The sequence below is a fragment of the Oryx dammah genome, unplaced genomic scaffold (genome assembly GCF_014754425.2).
Source record: "Oryx dammah isolate SB20612 unplaced genomic scaffold, SCBI_Odam_1.1 HiC_scaffold_26, whole genome shotgun sequence".
Classification (NCBI taxonomy): Eukaryota; Metazoa; Chordata; class Mammalia; order Artiodactyla; family Bovidae; genus Oryx; species Oryx dammah.
This window is the reverse complement of record NW_024070210.1, coordinates 74,050,411-74,074,465: the sequence shown is the minus strand read 5'-3', so window position 1 is coordinate 74,074,465 and position 24,055 is coordinate 74,050,411. Positions and strand designations below refer to the sequence as shown.

The 24,055-nt window shown below is 40.1% G+C and overlaps 2 protein-coding genes across 5 annotated transcripts in view; one reads left to right on the top strand and one right to left on the bottom strand.

The window, feature by feature from the left end:
* SLC12A6 (solute carrier family 12 member 6) overlaps positions 1 to 19,880 on the top strand; it is an 86,832-nt gene extending 66,952 nt beyond the window's left edge. For all 3 annotated transcript variants that reach the window (XM_040226991.1, XM_040226992.1, XM_040226993.1), the window contains 17 exons: positions 1,986 to 2,200; positions 2,963 to 3,121; positions 3,298 to 3,396; positions 3,865 to 3,922; positions 4,452 to 4,626; positions 4,928 to 5,046; positions 6,525 to 6,623; positions 9,125 to 9,244; positions 10,168 to 10,272; positions 10,654 to 10,822; positions 12,290 to 12,485; positions 13,289 to 13,458; positions 14,294 to 14,425; positions 15,019 to 15,126; positions 15,323 to 15,507; positions 15,889 to 16,022; positions 16,921 to 19,880. In XM_040226991.1, the coding sequence (XP_040082925.1) occupies positions 1,986 to 2,200; positions 2,963 to 3,121; positions 3,298 to 3,396; positions 3,865 to 3,922; positions 4,452 to 4,626; positions 4,928 to 5,046; positions 6,525 to 6,623; positions 9,125 to 9,244; positions 10,168 to 10,272; positions 10,654 to 10,822; positions 12,290 to 12,485; positions 13,289 to 13,458; positions 14,294 to 14,425; positions 15,019 to 15,126; positions 15,323 to 15,507; positions 15,889 to 16,022; positions 16,921 to 17,012 (2,335 nt within the window). In that variant the 3' untranslated portion in view covers positions 17,013 to 19,880. The remainder of the gene's footprint in view (positions 1 to 1,985; positions 2,201 to 2,962; positions 3,122 to 3,297; positions 3,397 to 3,864; positions 3,923 to 4,451; positions 4,627 to 4,927; positions 5,047 to 6,524; positions 6,624 to 9,124; positions 9,245 to 10,167; positions 10,273 to 10,653; positions 10,823 to 12,289; positions 12,486 to 13,288; positions 13,459 to 14,293; positions 14,426 to 15,018; positions 15,127 to 15,322; positions 15,508 to 15,888; positions 16,023 to 16,920) is intronic.
* EMC4 (ER membrane protein complex subunit 4) lies at positions 19,656 to 23,372 on the bottom strand. 2 transcript variants are annotated; one of them, XM_040227008.1, is made up of 5 exons: positions 23,167 to 23,372; positions 22,732 to 22,846; positions 20,920 to 21,073; positions 20,431 to 20,591; positions 19,656 to 20,183 (listed from the first exon to the last, which is right to left on the bottom strand). In XM_040227008.1, exons 1-5 carry the CDS (start codon positions 23,250 to 23,252, stop codon positions 20,148 to 20,150), a joined length of 552 nt encoding a protein of 183 aa, XP_040082942.1. In that variant the 5' UTR covers positions 23,253 to 23,372; the 3' UTR covers positions 19,656 to 20,147. The 2 variants fall into 2 exon arrangements, with proteins under 2 accessions (XP_040082942.1, XP_040082944.1); XM_040227010.1 differs by having other exon boundaries at positions 19,664 to 20,183; positions 22,724 to 22,846; positions 23,167 to 23,356.
* Between the last annotated feature and the right edge of the window lie 683 nt (positions 23,373 to 24,055).

Below are 24,055 nucleotides of genomic sequence, written 5' to 3'. Positions count from 1 at the left end.
CCTCCGAGGAAACTCTGTGTGTCATCTTCCTTATGTCCCAAGCATAGAATTGCCAACTGTGGTCATCATTTGGATATAGATAATAGGTTTTTCAAAACCTCCTGATAATGATTATGTATATTTGAACTATTCATGAAGGGCTTTCAAACAGCATAATTACTGTCAGCAACCTTGATAGAATATTTAAATGTTAGATTCCTTTTATTAATGAAAAATCAAGAGAGTCAAGAAAACCTTAATTCCTACCTAAGTATTTACAATTTTTTATTTTGTTTTTAGTATAATAATGAACTCTCTAGTCACAAAATAAAGGGAAATAAATGTCACATTTGCATATGTATCTTTCTATATAAATTATATGACATACATAAGTAGTACAGGTGCCTTAATGTATACTTTTTGAAGTAGAAAATGGGTTTGTACAGATATGTGACTCAACGGCTCACCTGTTTTCCGTTTGACTAGTGGCATAGGAACTAGCCAGCACTGAGTATTGCTTGTAACCTTGTTATAGTGCCTGTCTTTGAAAAATCATCCAAATAATCCAGGGATCACACTCATCAGTCTTATGTTGATTTAATCTGATTACTGAAAAACAGATTTTTCAAGATGAAAAAACAGGTCCAGAGAAATTAAATGACTTTCCCCAAAGTTAATGATTGGCAGAGCAAGAACACAAACCTTGTGGTTTGCTGACTCCCAGTCCAGTATTCTTTCTCCTGTGCAGTGCTGTCAGTAATGAGTCCATGATAAATTTTCAGTCCGCTCATCCAGGAGCTGTAAAGTAACTGGAGGTCCGCTTGAGTCATAGAAATACTAAAGGCTATATTCTGGCTGTATCTTAACTTGGGAAATTCCATTTTCCTCAAGTTTTCCTTTGATGTGTCTCCTCTTTTTTGGTGGGCAAAATTCATGTGTGGTATTTTCTTTAAAATATTTCAGCAAAACAAGTCTAAAAACCTAGAGGAATGCATAAAACAAGACCGGGAGATGTTGGGAGTTGTTGAAGCTGAGTGACGGGCACATGATTTATCACATGTGTATGCTCTCATTTTGCAGATTTCAAAAGTTGCTTTTTTCCTCCTGAGAGTTATTTTAACTGTGGGTTTATTATTCCTTTATTTGTATTTATATCTTTGGTTTAAAGAAAAAAAATAAAATGAACAGTCTATATTTGTATTATCCTTAAATATCCTCACTCCAACTAGGTCTAGGCTTAAGTTCAAAACCAGTTTTCTATTCGGCCATAGAGGGATGGCCTAATTATAGCCAAGCTGTCTTCCCTGAAACAGTATGCAGAAGATTTGACCTTTTTCTGTATATTTTCAAAGGGGTTGTTATGAGCATAAGGCTTTTTCTTAGGCCAAAATGAAAGAGATGGATTTGTGTGTATGTGTGTGTGTAAGAAGAACAAAAGGACTCTTAAGATTTATTTTAGACCCTGCTGCTGCTGCTGCTAAGTCACTTCAGTCGTGTCCGACTCTGTGCTACCCCTTAAATGGCAGCCCACCAGGCTCCCCCGTCCCTGGGATTCTCCAGGCAGGAGTACTGGAGTGGGGTGCCGTTGCCTTCTCTGATTTTAGACCCAACAATTGGTTAATAACCTAGAAATTCTGTAAGATGGTTCAGCACAGCATCTTCAGACAGTTCCTGTATTTGAATTCTGTTCCTACTACCCACCACCTGTGTGAGCTCAGGCAGACTATTTTTTCTCCTTGAATGTCAGTTCCTCCACAATGTGAAAATACTAGTACATATTTTATGAGATGGCTGTAAGGGCTAGGTTGGCAGAAGATGTAAGATTCCATTTACAGAGCTAGTCAATACTAGTTCTCTTCCCACCCCAAGGCAGTAAAAACTCTTCGAGATGAGATATTTTTTCTTTCCTTTGCAAGCATATATATACTAACCTATTTCTAAACTGCTTTCTTTTTTCAAATAGTTTTTCCTCGGCTTCAGTTTCCTTCCTGTTCTTTTTCACTTAGGGTCTGCATGCTGGGCAACCGCACCCTTTCATCAAGACACATTGATGTTTGCTCAAAGACCAGGGAAGCTAACAACATGACAGCACCGTCGAAGTTATGGGGCTTCTTCTGCAACTCAAGTCAGCTTTTCAATGCCACGTGCGATGAGTACTTCGTGCACAATAATGTCACCTCGATCCAGGGCATCCCTGGATTGGCTAGCGGTGTCATTACAGGTGAGTTAGGAGGTTTGGGGACACGTTTCTTACTCTATTATCCGTCAACACTCACTGCCACAGTGCTACTTCTCTTCTTAAATCCAGCATAGAACTCAATTCAACATCTTTCTGCTTTTCTGTTAATGAATTATCCTTTTTCAGGACATCTTTGTAGCGCTGTCTGCTAAAATTTACTGTTCTTGAAAGCAGAGCTGAACAAATGACTTTTAAACTTAATGAAGTATTCTGTGTGTTAACACATTGTAAAGTTGTCAGTTTTTCCAACAGCGACAGCTAGAATTACTTTAATGTCATCAAACCCACATGTGTTTTCCTGACTCATCTAAATTTTTGAAATTCTTTCCTTAAGTGATTTCTGTCTTAACTGTCTGGTCCACAAATTTCTTTGCATGTAAGCAAGTTTACACTAAGGTGTTAGCATTGATACCTTTTTTTTTTTTTTAATAAACTTTGTAAGGGCATTCAGCTTAGTCTGCTTAACTTTTGCTAGTTTGCATTGGTAAACCTAACTGTATTTGTACATACCAAAGTATTTGTCAAACTACATCTAAACCAGATGGGAAAGGGCATCAGGTTTTTATTTTTGTGTACTTTACTATATGATATGTATGTGCATATATCTGTGCTCTATAGAAGCAAATATACCCTTAAAAACCATATAAATGACAGATCTGATTTAGAATACGGTTTTCTACAAAACTATCCAGTTGTGTCCTTTCCATACTGCTACTGCTTAAACACCCTTTGTTCCCACTGCAGAGAATCTTTGGAGTAATTATCTACCAAAGGGAGAGATCATTGAGAAGCCCTCAGCCAAATCTTCCGATGTCTTAGGCAGCTTAAACCATGAGTATGTCCTTGTGGACATCACCACCTCTTTCACTCTTCTGGTGGGCATCTTCTTTCCCTCTGTCACAGGTAAGCACATGGGCTGCTGCCTGTTTTACAGGTGGTAGACCCGCGAAGGGATTTTTCTTAGAAGACCAAGCTATGTTCTCAGGATTCCTAGATTTTCCTCTAGTCTTTGATAGCAGTTCAAATATCAGTGTCCAGGAACTAAAGAAGTTAACTTGTTCTTTTTTCCTTTTTTAAAGGCATCATGGCAGGATCAAACAGATCTGGGGATCTGAAAGATGCTCAAAAGTCCATTCCCATTGGCACTATCCTCGCCATCCTGACCACCTCCTTTGTCTGTATCCTTTTGATGGATCCAGTTTGAGTTTTAGTTATAGGAACAGCCATAGAACAAGGGTGATCAGTGTTTTTATCCTGGTAATAAAGATATCTGCTTTCCACCCCCTCACTTCACACCAGATAATCTACCTGTGAAAGTTGCTCCATCGTGTCTGACTCTTTGTGACCTCATGGACTTAGTCCATGGAACTTTCCAGGCCAGAATACTGGAGTGGGTAGCCTTTCCCTTCTCCAGGGGATCTGCCCAACCCAGGGATCAAATCCAGATCTCCCACTTTGCAGGCGGATTCTTTACCAGCTAAGCCACAAGGGAAACCCAGATAATCGACCTACCCCATCTCTAAAACTCAAGAAAGAATTTATGAGATTAGTGAATTTAGCCACTCATTTTACTGATAGAAATATCCTGAGTGTTTATGTTCATCTTAGAGGGTGAATGGCAGTTTCCTTGACTCTCAGTGTCTTAGATTTAAGCAATGTTGTCCTTTTTGGTGCATGTATTGAAGGTGTTGTCCTCAGAGACAAGTGAGTAATTGATTTCTTTTACAGCCACCTATCTATCTTCCATTATGTCTGATCATCCCATACAGCACAAAGACAGTTAGAAACTCAAAACCCACCTGAGATGTGTATCACAAGTAACAATAGAAAGTACATATATACAGGTCCCCAAAAGAGAGGCCAGTATGTTGTTGTATATGATGCAACAAGTATTCTTCAATAAAGCAGCGGATTTGTCTGAATACTGAGGATTTTCCTGTACAATAAGAGCTGTTGGAAAACTAAGACTAAAAGTAAAAGAGGGCAAATAATAAAAATTTAAAATTTTTTTAAGTTTCTGTTTTCTCTATGATACATAAGGGTGTCTGCTTGACATTCTGAATAAAAGCTTGAAACTTACTTTCTTCATTTCTATCATACGGGCTACTGGTATTTTTCCTTTCTCATCTGTCAGCATAAAAAATTATAAATAGAAAAACTGAGTGAAGGTCTATCTAGCGTTTTCATCTAAAGTTATTTCCAGGTTAAAGGTCCCCACTCTGATTTCTCCCAGGTTTGGAGACGCTGTGAAAGGTAATCTGGTGGTGGGAACCTTGTCTTGGCCATCCCCGTGGGTGATTGTCATTGGCTCCTTCTTCTCTACCTGTGGGGCTGGCCTTCAGAGTCTCACAGGAGCACCGAGGCTGCTGCAGGCTATAGCCAAGGATAACATCATACCCTTTCTGAGGGTGAGTGACCCGATTCTATGCCCTCTTCCTTTTTTCTCAGGTTTTAGGAGAAACCGATCTTCATAGGCTTAGAAATCACTGGGCTGTGTAATATGAAGATGGGTTTTAGCACAAGACTCTGTATAGCCCTCTGAATCTCTAGTATGAGTTTATATGTGAGTGGAATAAAGGTATTTAAAAGCTACCACAGTTGTAATGCTGTTATCTTAAAGATTCTAAAACTATAGCATAGAGGAATAAGGGAGCATTGACTCAAACCTTTCCCACACTCATCTGTCTGATACTTCACTTCTATGTACAGGTTTTTGGTCACAGCAAAGCCAATGGGGAACCTACCTGGGCTTTACTTCTAACTGCTGCCATTGCAGAACTGGGAATCCTTATTGCCTCCCTGGATCTGGTGGCTCCAATTCTTTCCATGTAAGAGCCAGTTATTCTCTTCATTTGTTGTTGCATATGTGATGTCTAGGTTCATGGGAATTCCCTGGCGGTCCAGTGGTTAGGACTCCATGCTTTCACTGCCAAGGGCACAGGTCCAATCCCTGGTCAGGGAACTGAAATCCTACAAGCTACGCAGTGTGACTAGGAAAAAAAAAAGATAGGTGCAGTGTGTTCTCATCTATGTTTTTAAAAACGTAATAAATGGTAAAATATGCAAGGAGTGCTAAATGTTAGCAGTTATGATTGTGATTTTTCTCCCAAGTTTTTGTGGTGCAGAGGTTAAAGCGTCTGCCTGCAATGTGGGAGACCTGGGTTCGATCCCTGGGTGGGGAAGATCCCCTGGAGAAAGAAATGGCAACCCACTTCAGTATTCTTGCCTGGAGAATCCCATGGACAGAGGAGCTTGGTGGGCTACAGTCCACGGGTCTGCAAAGAGTCGGACACGACTGAGCGACTTCACTTTCTGCAAAAAACAGATACTATGATAATTTGAGGGGGAAAACTTTCATTAAAGCTTAGCTTATTTGCTGGCCCTCTAGGTTATTTTCAATATGCTGAGGATAAGCATAAGATGACTGACACAACCTTAGAGAACTGATGATAGATAAAGAAACCAGTGATCCTTGTCTAGTGTGATGAATACTGTGGTCAGGGTGAACACTGCATGCTCTGTGAGCTCTACAGTGGTCCACCTAACTGGACTGAGAATCAGGAAAGGTTTTCTGGAGGAAGTGATGCTTATATCATGAAGTGAAGGGGTGAAAGAGATTCCAGGCAGGGAATGTGTGTGAAGGAACTGAGAGATGAAATAGTGCAGTGTTTTCAGAGAAGTGAAAGTCTGACTTTGAGAGTGGAAGGTGCAGGTAGGGTAAGTACAGAGCAGGGAGTAAGCAGAAGTGGATCACAGAGGACCTGGAACTTTTCCTGAAAGTAGTAGATAATCCTTTGAGGACAAAATGGTCATATTTCTATTTCATAATAATGAATTCTGTATAAAAGATAGGTTAGGAGGAGGCCAAAATTGAGCCGGAAGTTGGAAGTTTCCAGTGCCAGTTAGGAGCATATTTAACAAATCCAACAAAGAACAAATGAGAGCCTGAATATGCTGAGAGAAGTAGAGGTGGAAAGGAGAGGGGAAAAGTTTAGAGTTCTGTAAATAGGGGGAATCCGTAGGACTTGATAAGTGAATTTGGAACAAGGTTGAGTAGTGAAGAAGAAACTGAGTATTATCCCAAGAGTAACTGGATAAAAAGTGGTAGTGTCTTTCACTGAGTGAGAACTTAGAAGGCTGAGCAAGTTTGTGGGGAGGTGAAGTTTTTCTATACTGTATTCTTAGTCAAAGGCTAGTGGGCTAGAACAAAGGCTTAAATACAGCGAAGCTCTCTAGTTATGTAAAATAATCCCTGAAGAATTATTTTACAATAATAACCATTCCTCGTGCTTTCTTATCCTGCCAGGTTTTTTCTCATGTGTTACCTCTTTGTGAATCTGGCGTGTGCCTTGCAAACCTTGCTTCGAACACCCAACTGGAGGCCCCGGTTCCGCTACTACCACTGGTTAGTCTGCTTTTCTTCTTCTTCCCCATGCTTGGGGAGAACTCACCACTGAACTTGAAAACTAGGAGATTCTGAACTCTCAATCCAGTTTTCTTCCTTGGCCATCTGTTTCATACTGTCTCTTTTAGCTTCCTGTGTTCACATGAATTTCCACCATCCTACTGTGTTTTTTTAGTACATAGTTCAGGCTCTTATTTCTTCTTTGTTGGATTAATTAAATAAGTTTAATACATGGTTTTATAATAGCTTATAATACTCAATTGAGAATAAAGGTCAAAACTATGAAATTAATATTTCCAGGCTGCTGTGTTCCTCAGTTTAAGACAAACTACCTTTTGCTTATCGGATTGCCTGTTTACATCTTTGCTGAGCCCTGAGCTTCATTCCTTTCCATTTATCCTCTTATCTTCATCAGTTTTCCTCAATGTTCATTCTCAGACTCTCTTCCTTATGACAATTTTATTTAATTAAAGAGTATGAGCTGTGTCTCTGGTGGCTCGGTGGTAAAGAATCCATCTGCCAGTGCAGAGGACCATGGGTTCGATCCCTGGTGTGGGAAGATCCCATATGCTGCAGAGCCACTAGGCCCATGCACCACAACTTTTGAGCCTGTGCTCTAGAGCCCGCATCCGGCAACTAGTAAAGCCTGAGCGCCCCAGAGCCTGTGATTTGCAACAAGAGAAACTACCACAATGAGAAGCCTCTGCACAACAGAGAAAAAGCCCCGTGCATCAATGAAGACCCAGCACAACCAAAAATAGATAGAAAAATAAATAAAATTATTTTTTTTAAAAGAGAAGAACACATTCAAGTAAGTATTTTTTTTTAAAAGATCATGAGCCTATGGCATCGATGACCTGAGTTCAAGTTTAGCTCTACTATTTCCTAGCTTTCTAGCTTTCATCAAAGCACATAACCACATAAAATTTCATTTTATTCATTAATAAAATGGTACTAATCATATTAATTATCTCATAGGATTGTTTTGAGATAATCTAAAGTGCTTAGCACAGTGCCTGGTACTTAGTAAAGCTCTTAATGAGATGTTGCTACTGCTGTTGCTGTTGTGTTCACATTCCAGTCCTTAAAGGAACTATCACATTTTTAGCTACCATCCCATTTCTTTTCTTTCATAGCTAGAAGTACTTTAATATGTCCTATTATATACTTGTTTGTACATTCCTCTTTGATGACTTTTTCCTTGATCCCTTTCTAGCTTCACTTACCAGGGGTGGGTAGTGATGTGACCTTTATCTGGCACAATTTTAGATCATCTACTGATCTTAATACCATTAATCCTCATTCTAGATTTAATGTTAATTAAAAGTTCATTATGAACGTTTTTTTGTGTATTACCAGTTGTTTTTGTTTTTTTTTTCCTCTTTCTCTTTACACCCTATATTTTCATTCATTGGATCTAAACTTCTCCAGATTAACAACTGCTCTGTTTGTTCTTTGAAATTTATCATACAACTTAGTTCATTCTTTACACAGTACAACTTCAGTAAATGTAGTTGTCTATCTAATTTATTTAATCAAAACAAGAATTTCATTATTTTCTTCCAAGTTCCCTATGTAAAGTAAGGAAACTAATGGCAGATTTTTTTTCAGTGGGTTCTGCAGGTATGCTAATAAATTTTCATAAAGTTTTTAGAAATATTCACATGAAATGCTTTTTTTCCCTAAAGATTATAGAGTTGGTAATAATTCTGACTACATGTCCCATCCCTGCTTTGCCATGTAGGTATTAATTGTCCTCGTAACTGCAGATGACTTTTGTAGCACCCTGGTTCATTTATGTATTATTCCAGCAATAGGAAACATCAGCACTAAGGAGCTTCCCTGTGGCTCAAACAGTAAAGAATCTGCCTGCAATGTGGGAGACGTGGTTTCAGTCCCTAGGTCGGGAAGATCTCCTGGAGAAGGGAATGACAACCCGCTCCAGTATTCTTCCCTGAAGAATCCCATGGACAGAGGAGTCTGGTGGGCTACAGACCATGAGGTCGCAGAGTTGGACACGACTGAGCGACTAACACTTTCACTTTATTTTCAGGGATGCTTTGGGGCTCAGTGCAGATCTGCTGATTGTTCCCAATCCATGATAAGATAACTATAAAAACTAAGAAAAAAGGACTTCCTTGGTGATCCAGTGGTTAAGACTGTGTGTTTCCACTGCAGGGGGAATGAGGTCAATCCCTGGTTGGGGAAATGAAAGTCCTGCATACCTCACGGCACAGTGACCCCCTTGCCACCCTGCCACACACCCGGGAAAAAATGTTTAGAAACTTTTATACAAATTTGACATTGGCACGGCATCCAAACATATAACATTTTTTTTCCAGTAATTCAATTTTACTGCATTTTACAGAGGTTCTGTCTACAACATATTGGAGTTTTAAAAAATAATTTTTCACCAGTTTAAGAAGCACCTCTATCACAGGCTTCTCTTATAGCTGCTTAGAGAAAACATTTTTTATTTGTTTTTGTCTTTAATTTTCTAGGGCACTCTCTTTCATGGGAATGAGTATCTGTCTGGCGCTGATGTTCATTTCTTCCTGGTATTATGCCATTGTAGCTATGGTAATAGCTGGTATGATCTACAAATACATCGAGTACCAAGGGTGAGTCTGTCGATAGAATCTTGATTGATGCTAAAACTATGCAAACTGGCTAGTTTGGTTAGATCCATACCAGTGAAAATTACATTAGGGATCCAGATAACTTCATTCATCTGTACCTAAATTTTGATCATAAGGGGAAACTATTGAGAAAATACGGATCAATGAAAAAATAAAAAGAGGTACTGAAATAATCATGATTCAGTTCAGTTCAGACTCTCAGTCGTGTTTGACTCTTTGCGACCCTATGAATCACAGCATGCCAGGCCTCCGTGTCCATCACCAACTCCTGGAGTTTACCCAAACTCATGTCCATCGAGTCGATGATGCCATCCAGCCATCTCATCCTCTGTCATCCCCTTCTTCTCCTGCCCCCAATCCCTCCCAACATCAGAGTCTTTTCCAATAATGATTAGTATTAAACAGATATAAATATTCTTGCTTATCTCTTCAGGCAAGGAATTGTGTCTGAGATGAAAAAGAAATCAGTCCTGAATAACTTTGTAACAACTTCATTAACAGCTTGCCCAAATTAGCAATAAATAACACTCTGATTTAGATTACATTGAGTTTTGCTTTCTCTGCATTATTTTTGAAATAATTTGAACTTTGGATCTGTAGTAATTTCCTAATCCAAATTGCTATTTAGCATTCTAGCTTTTTCAACAGTTACATCGCAGGACAAGTGAGTGACCCTCTCAGCCTTTATTCTGAACTGTTGTACAGTGCAGTGTGTTGATGGAGGATAGTGTTGATCTGCCTACAGTGGGTTCGTTGTGTTAGTAGTGAGCATCATATAAATAGCTAATGCAAGTTTTAATCTACTTTGTGTGCATGTTACTTTTAAATAAAGTAAACTTTAGTTTTTGAAATTGTACTTGCTAGATTTTAAGTCTGTCTCTGCTCTTTTCGCCTCTTTCTCTCAGAGCTGAGAAAGAATGGGGCGATGGTATCCGCGGCCTGTCCCTCAGTGCAGCCCGATTTGCTTTGCTTAGGCTGGAGGAAGGACCGCCACACACTAAAAACTGGAGGTAAAAAAAAATCAACAGATCTGGCACACAGAATTGTGTGCTTCATTGATTACAGCATAAGGGAATCGTATGACCCAAGGGATTCGTGTAATGAACCTGTTTTGACTGATTCTAAATCCTTGATCTCTGTGACCTTTTAGTTATATGATACATGATCTAGACTTCTACCCTTTTTTCATTCTTCCTTCAAGACTGATCAACTTGAGGTAATAGTGGGAAAATTCAGAATGACTATATAGCCTCATCATTTTCTCTAATCTCTTCCTCTGTCAAAGTATATGTTTTATTCAGTTCTCCTGAATTAAAGGGTAGGATTGTCATTCTGTCCTCAGACCCAAAGTGTCTTCTCATCCTACCATCCCCCTGCCAACTTCTTTGCAGGCCGCAGCTGCTTGTATTGCTGAAACTAGATGAAGACCTACACGTCAAGCATCCTCGTCTCCTCACCTTTGCTTCACAGCTTAAGGCAGGAAAGGGTCTCACAATTGTGGGCTCTGTCATTGTTGGGAACTTCCTGGAGAACTATGGTGAAGCTTTAGCTGCTGAGCAGGTAACAATCAAGGCTTAATGACCTAGTAGGATTTAATTTAGCTTATGGTTTTGTGCAGCTGAATCATAAGACCTCAGATTTCTAAGTTGATTCCTTTCCTGAGCAACCTAAGAGGTGTCCTTCTTGTGCTGACTTGTATGGTCATATTCTCCAAATAATAAGGTGAACCAGAAGATAATAATTTATTCTTCCCATTTAAAACTTTCTAAACTATAAGATTATCAAGGCTAAGCACTATTTCCAAACAGACTCCAGACATTGGCTCAGCCCTGAGAGAAGTCACATAAATAAATCATCCCTTGAACCATGGTGATAATTCCTCTCAATCTAGTTGTGACACCAAGGAGCAATGAGCCCATTTTCTTCCTCTTTACTAATCTTAATACATGGTAGCAGAACCAGGGTTCTTTTGCCAAGTCTGATTAGCTTATGGGAATTAAAGTTCTTCCTGAAGAAGAAAGTAGTTACCATTCTAATATTTATTATAAGCAATACAACTACCCTGGGGAAGTTTCAATTGCATTTTAAAAATTTTACTGACTTCCTGGTGGTCAAGTAGCTTAGACCCCATGCTTCCAATGCAGAGGGGCAGGTTTCAACCCCTGGTCTTTGAACTAGACCCACATGCCACAACTAGAGGAGTCTGAGTACCACAGTGAAAATTTACCAGCACAGTGTAAATAAACAAGTAAATGTAATAAAAAAAATTTTTTTAATTTACTAGATTTCATTTTGGAATGAAATGAAATGTTTAGCTTTGAAACACTAAAACTAGAAGTGCTGAAGAAACATTAGTCCAGAATGATCATAAAAATAAATAAAAAGCACGTATTAGAAATCAAGAGACACTAATGAATCTAGATACACCCTGACTTAATCTGTGCCTTTGGGAAAATCATCCATTTTCCATATCATTATTCCTTTCACCATTCCACCAAGAGAGTGAAGTAAAAGAAATACAAGTGTCATTAATAATCACCATTAAAATATCAAAAGGAATGTGGAAATAGGAGAAACAGAAAAATAAAACATACTTGAGAAAATTCTGAAGTGAAACTGAATCATCATATTGAATTTTTAGTAATATGACTCAGAGCAAGACTGACACTGAGGAAGGAAGATTATGTTCACACTAACCCTGGGCCATTAAGGAATACTGAATATTCGCTTTGTGAAGATTCCTGTTCTCAGTTGGTTTGGCATGTTAGGAAGAAAAGCAGAAGGGAGGGAGATGTCGAGGATTTACATGTAGACAGCTATCTGTGTATGTAGTAAGCTCCTAAAAAGTGAAAAGGCAAAGGATGATAAAATTTCATCGGGATAAATTAAACTGTTTTAATTGTTCTGTACAAGATACAATCTTATACAGAGTTTCGAAAGAGGAGGGGAGTATAATATGGAGAAGTAAGAAGTTAAAAGACCCAGGATAAAGTAATCCAATTTTGAGGTTCTGGCTCTCTCTTTCAGACCATAAAGCATCTGATGGAGGCAGAGAAGGTGAAAGGATTCTCCCAGCTGGTGGTGGCCGCCAAACTGAGGGAGGGCATTTCCCACCTCATCCAGTCATGTGGCCTTGGGGGCATGAAGCACAACACAGTGGTGATGGGATGGCCAAACGGCTGGCGCCAGAGTGAAGATGCTCGAGCTTGGAAGACTTTTATTGGTACAGACCACTTCTTGTACTGTCTTGAGGGCCCAAATAGAGGATATACTCTGACCCCATGCGCCAGCCTTGTACAGTAGAAATTCTGTCGTTGCTGAAACATAGCCTTATAAGGGCACCTAAATAACTGTTGGGCTTCCCTGGAGGCACAGTGGTAAAGAATCCACCTGCCAATGCAGGAAATGCAAGAGACTCAGGTTCAGTCCTTGGGTTGGGAAGGTCCCCTGGTGGAAAAAAATGGCAACCTACTCCAGTATTCTTGCCTGGAAAATTCCATGAACAGAGGATCCTGGTGGGCTACTGTCTGTGGGGTCAAAGAGAGTCAGACATGACTGAGCAGACGAGCACAAATAACTATTAGTAGTAATAACTGATTCTACTCACCTTCTCCAGCCTCACATAATGTTCATCAGTTGTTTATCTTGCCAAGTCTGATGTTAGGAATTATCTCTGAAACTGTCATACTTCCATGTGTGATCTCCCTCATTGGCATTCTCACAGGAGTTGGAGGAAGTGTTCTTCAACATCAGAATCTCCCAAATTCACATACCACCCCCCTCTTAGAAATAGAGTAATCAGAATATACCTAGTGATGTTAATCATAGGTCTCAGTCTAATTCTGTTAGCTGTTCAGATTTTTATTAATAAATTTTGTTACTTGATTTGGTATAACCCTGTGTAAATAGGACACCCTATGCAAAGGACTGTAAAGGGGCATTACCCTTTCTTTGCGGACATGGTAGGAAGCAAGGCAAGCCTGAGGATTCATCTCTGCTTATCCCAAGTCTCTCTTTTTTCTCTAGGCACAGTTCGAGTGACAACTGCTGCCCATCTGGCCCTGCTGGTGGCCAAAAACATCTCCTTCTTTCCCAGCAATGTGGAGCAGTTTTCTGAGGGCAACATTGATGTGTGGTGGATTGTGCATGATGGGGGGATGCTCATGCTATTACCATTCCTACTGAAACAGCATAAGGTATTTTGTCACCTTTTTTAAAAAAGTCTCTCTCCCTCAACTTCTGTCCTGGTTGGTTCACTAGACAGTTTTTTTCTTTCATTCTGTAATGTTGGGGCTTTGAAATGTTGGGGATTATTCTTGGCCTTCCATAATCCCAGATTCAACCTTATGAGAAATAGTTTTCTTTGTAGTTTATATCTAACCATCTCCAAGGGAAATTTAGCAAGTTTATTAAGCCCTTGTGAAAAAACATTAACAAGGGAACATGTCCTGTTTAAAAAAAAAAAAAAAGAGCAAAGTGCTGGAAACCTAAGGGGTATGTGTGTCTTACTCATCCTTTGGTGAGACTGAAGTTTAAAATAGTAAATATAGCCAGTGTCTGTCTTGGCTTGGCCCACCTCTCCCTTGAGGTATTTTTTTCTGTTCTTTCTGTTCCTTCCTTAATGAACTTTTTTTTTGCCACAGGGAAAAAATAAACAAACAGTATATTCTGCACGGTGTCATTAGTATGCTATCTGACTAAGTTCAGTTCAGTTGCTCAGTCGTGTCCAACTCTTTGCAACCCCATGAATCGCAGCACGCCAGGCCTCTCTGTCCCTCACCAACTCCCAGAGTTCACTATTAATGTATCACATTCTATCTTTTCCATTTTGCCAGTTTTTTTTCTTGTTTAAACTGTATTTAATGTGTTCATAGTCAAACTTTTGCCCAAGTACAATAATACAGCAAGTAAGAAGCTAGGAACAAATACCTTGATACTATTCAAGGTTGTTCTAGGCAAAAATGCCATTTGAATAACTCTCTTTCTGCTTCCTTGCATTTAATTTCCCATGTATATATGGTACTTTCTCAGGTGTGGCGAAAATGCAGCATACGGATCTTCACAGTAGCCCAGCTAGAAGACAACAGTATTCAGATGAAGAAGGACCTGGCCACCTTCTTGTATCACCTTCGCATTGAGGCAGAGGTGGAAGTGGTAGAGATGGTGAGAAAGTGGAGTTTGAGAAGCTACCCTTCTCCCGTGTCCCACCCTGTCATTCTAGAATCTCTTCTAGTCTGGGAATTTCTTCAGCTGCAAATGTGGATTAATCCCTTAGTTCCAACACTCTGGTATATTGATCTAGATAAGTATAGCACATATGTGGTGTGTATTTGGTGGTGGTTTTAAGTTTTGCTTTCTTGTTTATTATAGTCCTATTTCTGCCAGATTCTTGTCTTCTTAATACAGTTTTATTAAGTTTCTATTCATATATTCATGCTAAAGTCACACATAGCTTTTTTTTTTTTTTAATAACCTGGCAGTATTAAACTAAGGATTTTGTGTTTTGTGTTTCAAGGAAACACATATGTAATGGTTAGATTGTGGAGAGACTCAGAGCTCTGGATCTGATCTACAGGCCACAGCATTGTTTCCTGTAGCTCAGTGACTAAACAAAAACTGACACCTGGGCTGGTACTGTGATAGTTGCTCTGGTTTAATTTAGTGAGTGGAAATGAGAGCACGTGTTTCTTGTTCCTTTGTGCTTACTGCCCATGCCTTGACGCTTATTGTGCTTATCTGTGTGGTGTGTACGGCAGCACGACAGTGACATATCCGCTTACACGTACGAGCGCACCCTGATGATGGAGCAGAGGTCACAGATGCTGCGGCACATGCGCCTGTCCAAGACGGAGCGGGACCGGGAGGTGAGGCTGCCGGTCGGCCCCTCCCAGCCTGGGCGGTCTTTCGCTGAAAGGGATGATGGCCTTCTTCTCACAGCACGACAGATTCTTCCTTACTTGCTTTATTAGTTACTCTACAGTAGCCACATTTTAAAATAATTAAAGATGATGCACGAGAGAAAACGGGTATAGTATCATAGTTGTGTTGGGCCTCCCCCAGGCACAGCTGGTGAAAGATCGGAACTCAATGCTACGACTGACCAGCATTGGCTCTGATGAGGATGACGACACAGAGACTTATCAGGAGAAGGTGCACATGACGTGGACAAAAGACAAGTATATGGCTTCTCGGGGACAAAAGGCCAAGTCAATGGAAGGGTTCCAGGACCTGCTTAACATGCGTCCGTAAGTTTCCAACTCAAACCTAACGTAGTAGCCCCGTTAGTGCCACAGATGCGACTTTGCCTGGGTACACAGAATCTAGTCTTCTTTTCACCCCAGATCCAGCCATCTTTCTGTTGTTTGCCTATGCATACCAGTCACCAATTAATATTGTACACAAACCATCTTTCTTCCTGCCCTTACTGTGTTCCTGGTATAAAACAAATACAGAATGAGAAAACCCATGATATCAATATTATAAGGCAGTCATTTGTTCATTATGTTACTCATACTCTAAGCAAAAAACCTCTACTATCTCAAGTTTTTTAAGAGTTGACGATATGCCTTAGTTTTCTCTTTGCCATAACCTACTTCTGTTTCTAACCCCTCACCCTCCCCTTCCAGGGACCAGTCCAATGTGAGGCGGATGCATACAGCAGTCAAGCTCAATGAGGTTATAGTTAACAAGTCCCATGAAGCAAAGCTGGTTTTGTTGAATATGCCAGGGCCACCCCGAAACCCTGAGGGTGACGAAAATTGTATCCTTTCTGAGCGCAGAATTGCTGGTAGGGAAAATCTAAATGTGTTTTGGATGAGACACTGAGTAACTATAAAGGTCACTGTCTATGACTTCCCCTCTTGAGAAGAGAAGACTGTTAAAAGTCTCAAGCAAGGACCCTTACTAAGAAGTGGTACTAGGCTTCTTTGGGGGAGTTGGGTGTAATGTTCTCTCTGAACCCTAGACAGATTTTTTAGGTGGTATATATGCACAATGACTTCTAATGTTCAGTACAGAGAACCATTTCTGATCATCCTACAGATGGAACACCATATCCTTTCCCCTTTCCAGGCTCTTCCCACTTCACAAAGTCTGTCTTGGATGAAGTTAAAGGGGAATTTCCTCTGAGAGGAAAAGACAAGGGTTCATCCTCTGAAATAGCAAAGACTGGTCCATTTTATAAATACCATTAAGGAAAAGAGGTTAAAGGAAAACAAAGAGTAAATCATCTGTATTTCAGTGAAACATAGAAAAAAGAAGTGGCAGGGAAAAAATGTAACTCGAGGAGCTGCACTTGGAAATTACTTGGATTCTCTCTTGGAATCTTACAAGCTACCCTGTTGTGGCTTTTTCTCCCTTTTGGCTTATTTACTGTGTACTAATAACATATTACTTGTGGGTTCCCCCATTTAAAAATAACAGAAAAAAAATCTAACAAGTGGGAAAGAGTTTTGCATTAATATTATTTATGCCAAGAGACTAGATCCCCAGATTACTTCACAGAACTGAATTGAATCCAGAGTTCAGACGTCTCCAGTTCTGACTATATAATAGTTAAGCCTGTTGATTTTTCAGCTTTGTAGTCAGATAAACTCAGATTATGATGCCAGGTTGTAAGAATGCTCTTTTCCTACTTGTCTCCTTGACAATTTCTGAAGACATGGAGTTCCTAGAAGTACTCACTGAAGGACTAGAGCGAGTCCTTCTTGTCCGAGGTGGTGGCAGTGAAGTGATCACCATTTATTCATAATCTACTCCTGAATGACTCTGCTTGGCCTCACCTTCTGAAAAGGATTCTGTCCTCCGTGGAAGTGCCAGCTCTTCATCACCACTCCCATCAACTAGAGACCTGTATTCTGTATACATCACGCTGAACTCTTAATGAGCTGAGCCTCAAGTCCTTGTGCAAGAAAGTACAAACCGATCTGTTCTTCGCTACCATATGACTTGCTGTCCTTAAAGAAGTAGATCTTCCCTCAACATCAGAACAGTGCTCAAGGCCTACAAGCCATGTCTGTCTCAGAATGAAGGCAACTTAGGATGAACAAACTAAACCAATAAAATAAGTTGGTAAAAGAGATGCTAGAAATTCAACTGAAGTCAAAAGGCAAATACACAAGTACACATCTCACATTAAAGATGAGTCTTAGAAGTCATGATTCAATGATGACACCGTGGGGGTGACAGCCAGAGAGACAGCCTCATCATACTAAGGAATTCATGGCCAAGTACACGGGGATCTTACATCTTGGTGTCAGTAACTGTGGCAGGCCAAGATGAAAATTTTCGTCAGTGCATCCACTGCTCTCCGGGACTCTTAATTTTATATTAGGGTACTAATATGTAAAAACTGAAACATGAAACTGCAGCCTCTACTTCCTCTGAAACAAGGTTCCCCCCAAATATGTTTAGGAACACATACTATATTATATATTTCAGCTGTTTTTCAAAACCCATTCTGTGGTTAAGATTGTAATACAGGCACTGTTACCATGGAAATTGTTTTTTAGAAGGTTGAGTAAAAATTCTTTCAGGTTCTTTTCAAATGGACAAACTAAGGGAACTCCAAAAGGTATCTATCAAGATCTGGATAAATACAGTCTGTAGTTACCTATGTGATATGGGCAAAATACATGAGCTATTATCCAGGAAATATAGATGATAATGCATATTGACCAACAGATCCTCCTTTCCTTCTCCCTTTTATGTCCTCTGGGTTATAGGCACAGATCAAAACTCATGGTAACAAACGCTAGAAGACTGGCAAAAATCCTTCCCTAAACCTTTGGACTATCCTTCAAAGGGGGAATCCAGCAGTGGAATTTGAGGTTTAGAGCCATACTCCTTCCATAGTGCCAAAGTTACTGAGCAGCTGCTATTCTTCTTACCTGCTTCACTGAAGTGGTGTATAACTGGCAATGGCCTGATTCAAGAAACTTCTTTTTAAGAAACCTGCGGACTTATTCCCAAAGCCATAGTGAAAACTTGAGGCATGCGCCTCAGTGCTCAAAGTATGAGCTTTTTTTTTTCCCCCCCAATTCCTTATTCTGACTCCAGAAACTTGGATCTGAACTAAAAAATTATCCAAGTTAAGTCTTTTGCTATTTGTTTTGTTTTCAGAAAGCTCAAAATGTGTCAAGAAAATACTTGTGCAAACTTCACTAATTTACTAAGTTAATGATCACAAAACATCTGACTTTCAAGCATAGGGAAGCTACCCTGTGTGGCTGAGTGGTAATTTATGTGAAGTCTTCATTTATTTTACAGGATAGATAGGGTATTTCAAGAAACTATCTTGCCTGTATTCATGGCTGCTTTTGAAATTCATTTTATGAATAATAAATAGTGCCACTCTTTGATTACCAGTAGGATATGGAACAAGCTGCTTTGCTCCATAGTCTGCAGACTATTCTCACCCTTATGGACAGAGGAGAAAAACCCTTCAATATGACTTAAGAAATTTGAGTCATTTTGATTTATTCCCTTTCCTCTTCTTTAAATGTCCAAGCTTAGGTAGCAATGTTGTAAGTTTCGTTTTTTTTTTTTCCCTGCTGCTTTCTGCAGAGGGTAGAAGCATTGTTTACAACTTCCATTGCAATACTCCATTGCTCAGTTGAGTTCAGCAGTAGCAGAACAAGTCTCCAAGGACCCAAGCTATTAATGACCCATGCTCTAAAGTCAGCTTGCCCAAGAATTCCTTTTTATTTACACACACCCTCTGGCCAAAGTGATATATGTATATGTATTTTTTTCCATATAGAAAAAACGTGGGCAGAAAATAAGGTTAGTTTTTAGAGGAGCTTTCTGTGGCTGGAGCTCCGTAAGAATCTTTTAAAGGGATAATGGAATTAGTGGCTGCTAATATAGCCCCTACTGCACCCCTAAAACAATCACTGTTACATGGGGAAGTGGTTCTTGGGCTAGATTTAAACTCATCTCTGTCTAGAGCATTTCATGTCTACGTGTCACTTATGTTTGCAAAGCGTCTTGTCTCTCAATTGCAAATAAAGCAATACTGAAAACTTGATGAGAGAATGCATCTTATGGGAGGAGGCTATGTGTTTTAAGCAGGAAGAAAAAGGAAAGACATCCTCCTGCTTTTTGAATGAGATCCAGCTTTTAAGTCTTAGCTATGACTTTACCAGGGCAGGTTATGACAATATTCATTTTCTAATTGCTGGCCCTCTGCATTGCATAGCTATCTTAAAACTGAAGTTTGAATCGCAGCATCTGTTTGACAGGTTCCCAGTTCCTCTCGGGGGGAAGATCACCACTTTATATCTTCCGTTGCCTCAGATTCCTGTTGCCCCAGCAATCCTGCCAATCCTTACTCCCCCAAACGTGTTAAAAATCCATTTTTCTGGATATTAAAGTAGTTATTACACTGTAAGCATTTTATGTGCTTTTTTGGTCTGGTTTATTTTTCTTTTCATCATGTATGATCTGAATTCACATCTTCCACAAGTATCTCCAACAGAATTTTTATGTCCCAGCTTGTGTTAAATAGAAGTGAAATATTAAGGAGAATAGATTTAAGGAAAACTTGTGCAACTTTTTTTTTTAGTATTGTTCTCAACCATTTAATTTATTAAAAGGAGATGCTGCTATGGTTCTTGATTTAACAGTAACCATTCTTTTGTTTACATAGTCATGGTTTTGTTGTTTTGCTCTATACTGGAAACATAAATAAAGTTTTCTACCTTATTTTCAGTCAAGAGTTGTGGTATAGTTTTTGTGTGTTTGTAGTGAAACAGTCTTTCACCATGGAGAAAAAAGCTTTTGGTTCTTTTCAGCAGGAGATAATGTTAAGGGTTAATAAGCTGAGAAGGAGCCACTGGGCATAAAGAATCCAGATACATAGGTACCAGGTGTTTCTTTCTTAAGTTCACAAAAGCAGTCCTCCTCCACTGAACTCCATCCTCTGAGAAACGAAAAAGTAAATAGGTTAATGGTGAATGAGTGTTGAAATACCTTCCTGAATTGAGTACTTACTACTTTAACCACAAGCTCTATTTTACTTTATCTTTTAAGAATAACAATTCTCAAATTCCTAATGGGTCTTATTTAAGAAATGAGCTCTAATACCAACTGTGATCCCCCACCATCAAATGGGTCAGCTGTTTACTGTACATTAGAGCTGCTCCAAATCTAACTTTCCTTTGCCTTACCTCAGGGGGTTCAATGAAGGCTAACCAATCTGATGCATGTGTAGGCAACAGTCCCATTGACTGGCACTTATAAACAGCCAATGCCAAACCCATAAGGTTCCCAATGAGATACACCAAACCCTGAAGAAACTTCTGGCTTGAACTTTCTAGCATCTTGAAAGCTGTTGGGGTAAGAGAAAGTGTCAAAAACCAAAACAACTTTTTCTTCAGTATGAATCAGGCCATATATTAATATAAATAATACAAACAGCCCCATACTAAGATAGCAAATAGAACCATTAAAGGTAAACAAAAACCCACAAGTACCATTTTCCCCTCATGCCACCACCACTGCCATTACCACCCTGCATGCAACTAGCCAAGAGCAAGCTCTGCCAAAGATTTACAGTGGGTTTTGCCAAAGAATTTGCCTCTGATTCTTAAAGCTTAGTTAGAGTGGATTATTATTTCAAGAATACTTACTGGCAAAAAAAAAAAAAGGATACTTACTGGCTGAAATGGCCATAAGTGCCTGAATGGGTCGCCAAGCCATCATGCACACCATCATAGTAGGAAAGATGGAGATGGTATTGCCTGCCATGTACATGATGAAGAGGTTCATAGGAATCTGTTTCAGGGGACCCAAGGCAATGTCCCAGCAGCGCTACAACAAACACAGGTTTAACCACTGATTACTATCCTTAGTCCCACATTTATCATATCACTGACGTTAAAGTCAAATGAACACAATTCCCAGTTCTGTGCTGCTGAGCTAACTCCTCAATTCCACCACCTCTACCATTCTCTCACTTTGCCACAGGAACCTTGCTCGTCTACTAAAGATAAGGCATCCTCACTATGTTTTTCCCTATGGGTTTTCCAGATACCATTTTCCCCCCATGACTTTAGGTAAAGAAAAGACTTCCCTACTTTTGTTCTTATACTTCTGCACCTATCATTGTCCCATCTACAATTGAAGAACTAGATAAAATCCACATAATGGTAGATCAGCACACCTCATTTACTAATAGAACAACAGACAAATCAAGATATGTAAGATGTGAATGACATTATTAACCCAACTGACATACAACACTGCACCTAACAGATAAAGAATTTACATTCTTTTCAAACACAGATGGGACATCTACAAAAACTGACAACTGAGCCATGGAGAACATGTCAACTCTCAGCTCAAATCATACAAAGCATATTATTTGGTTATAATGTAATTGAGCTAGAAATCAGTAACAAAAAAATAACTAGAAATTTTTTCTTATGTCTTAGAATGAACAAATGTGCTCTAAATGATCCACTAATCAAAGCAGAACTGTCAGTGGAAAATAGAAATATTAACTGATAACAAAAATACCATATATAAAAACTGTAAGACCCAGACCTTTGAGAAATTTACACCTTTAAATACATATTAGAAGACTAAAAGTAGTATCTAAGCATCTATTTCAAGAAGTCAGAAGAATAATAAATTAGAGACACAAGGAAATGGAAAGGAAGGAAATCAAAATGAGAGCAGAAACTAATGAATTTGCTCTACATCAAGAAAGCCAATGGGGCTTTTTGAAAAGCAGTATTAAGGCTGAGAGGAAAAAAAAGTGCCAGGCACTGTTGCAGGCACTTGGGAGACAAACATCTTGCTCTCACAGAGCTTACATCAATGAAAAGAGATAGTAAAATATATGAATGATATGGATAAATATAAGAAAACAAGACAGGGAGTGCCATGAGGGTAGACTTCACTACAAAAGTAACATCTCAGAAACATAAAGGAGATGAGACAGCAAATCATAAAGGAATCTGGGGGGAAAGGGAAGAACAAGTACAAAAAGCCTGAAATAGGTTGCCTGGCATATTTAAGCAGCACCAAGTAGGTCATTCTGGGGACAGGACTGAACAAAAGGGAAAGAGGTAGGAGATGGAGTGACTTAGACCAGGATGATAGATTAAAGCAATAAGAAATAAGATTTTCAATCTGTTTGAACCAACAGACTACTCTGACAGATTGGATGAGTGGTATAAGGGTACCAGAGTAGAAAAAGGACTTCAACTGGAATGCGCTGCCCCAATAGATAATTTTCAACCTACTTTATTATGCCTTATGTTCAACCGTCTTTTATTTTTCCAATTAGCACTTTTGGAGCTGATACGGTCAACTAATGTAACACTTATCTCAAGCAGTTTAGCTACCAAATATTCGGGATAAGGGCCATCTTCAGTAAGATATCCATGTGCTGCCTGGAAGAAGAGGTAGGTGAGTAGCTCAGAACTGGCCCAAGGACTATGGTTACATCTATACCTCTGTACCTTCTCCACTAGGATCCGGTCTGTCTCTTGAACGCTGGTATCAGGCACTTGCTTGTCCAAGTAACCAACTGGATACAGCGAGTCTCCCTGGCCACCGCCCCGGTCACTTCGGCCCCTACAGACCAAACCAAAAAAAAACTAAGGCTGTAGCCTCCCACACTTCGTATCCCACATTTCCTGTTCTCATAATAGGAATAAAGATCCTCATTTGCATCTACCTATATTAGACCAAGCCCTCCCGTGGTTCGTCAGATCCTGGCCTACTGGAAAGGATGAAATAAGCATCCTTTGGACACAGAAACCTCCACGGCAGAGAAGCCATCAGCTCCCCGGGAGTCGTCTTTTTAGAGAGTTGTGCCTGAAGGCTCAGGTCCTATTCCTCTGGGGTAGTCCTACAGTGAGAGCTCTGATATCGAGCTTTGCCCAGCATTTCACCTGCTGCCTCCTCCAGGTCCGCTCAGCTCAATCGCCCACTTGAAGCGCCGGCCTCGGTTAGCCACCAAGCTCCCTTGGGCCGTCATGGCAACAGCCGCCTACAAAGGCGGCAAAGCTCTGGACCAAAGCGTAGCCGGATCCCAAGCCCAAAGACCTCGGCGACTTCTTGGGCTCACTCTGTAAGTCCATTTCCGGCGCGCAACTATAGACGTCACTTCCGCCCCGGAAATTGTCCCGTGGCCAATTGGTGAGCTTGGTGCTAAAGGGGCTGTTGCGCTTTCGCTTCTTTCTGAAGAGACCTTCTGGGAGTTACTTGACCTCTGAGGTGCGGTTAATGGGACAGAGGAAAGACTATACTGACTCTGCGTTAGAGGTTGAAGCCAAGAAAGTGAAGTGAAAGTTGCTCGGTCGTGTCCGACTCTTTGCGACCCTCGTGGACTGTATAGTCCATGGAATTCTCCAGGCCAGACTATTGGAGTGGGTAGCCTTATCCCTTCTCCAGGATGTCTTCCGAACCCAGGGATGGAACTCAGGTCTCCCGCATTGTGGGCGGATTCTTTACACCTGAGCAACCAGGGAAGCCCAAGAGTAGTGGAGTGGGTAGCCTAGCCTTTCTCCAGCGGATCTTCCCGACCCAGGAATCGAACCGGGGTCTCCTGCATCGCAGGCAGATTCTTTACTAGCTGAGCTACCAGGGAAGCATTGAAGGCAAGTGCTTCTGCAACTTTTACGCCTTCTTGGGAACACAAGTTCAAATTTCTGTTTATATTCGTGGTAAAACCACGCATTGTGTGACTTGGAGCGAGTTATTTAGTGGCTTCTGAGTGTTGAATGTCCACCGTATTCCAGGAGCTTTGTGTTTATTATATTCTTTCATTCTCACAGTAAC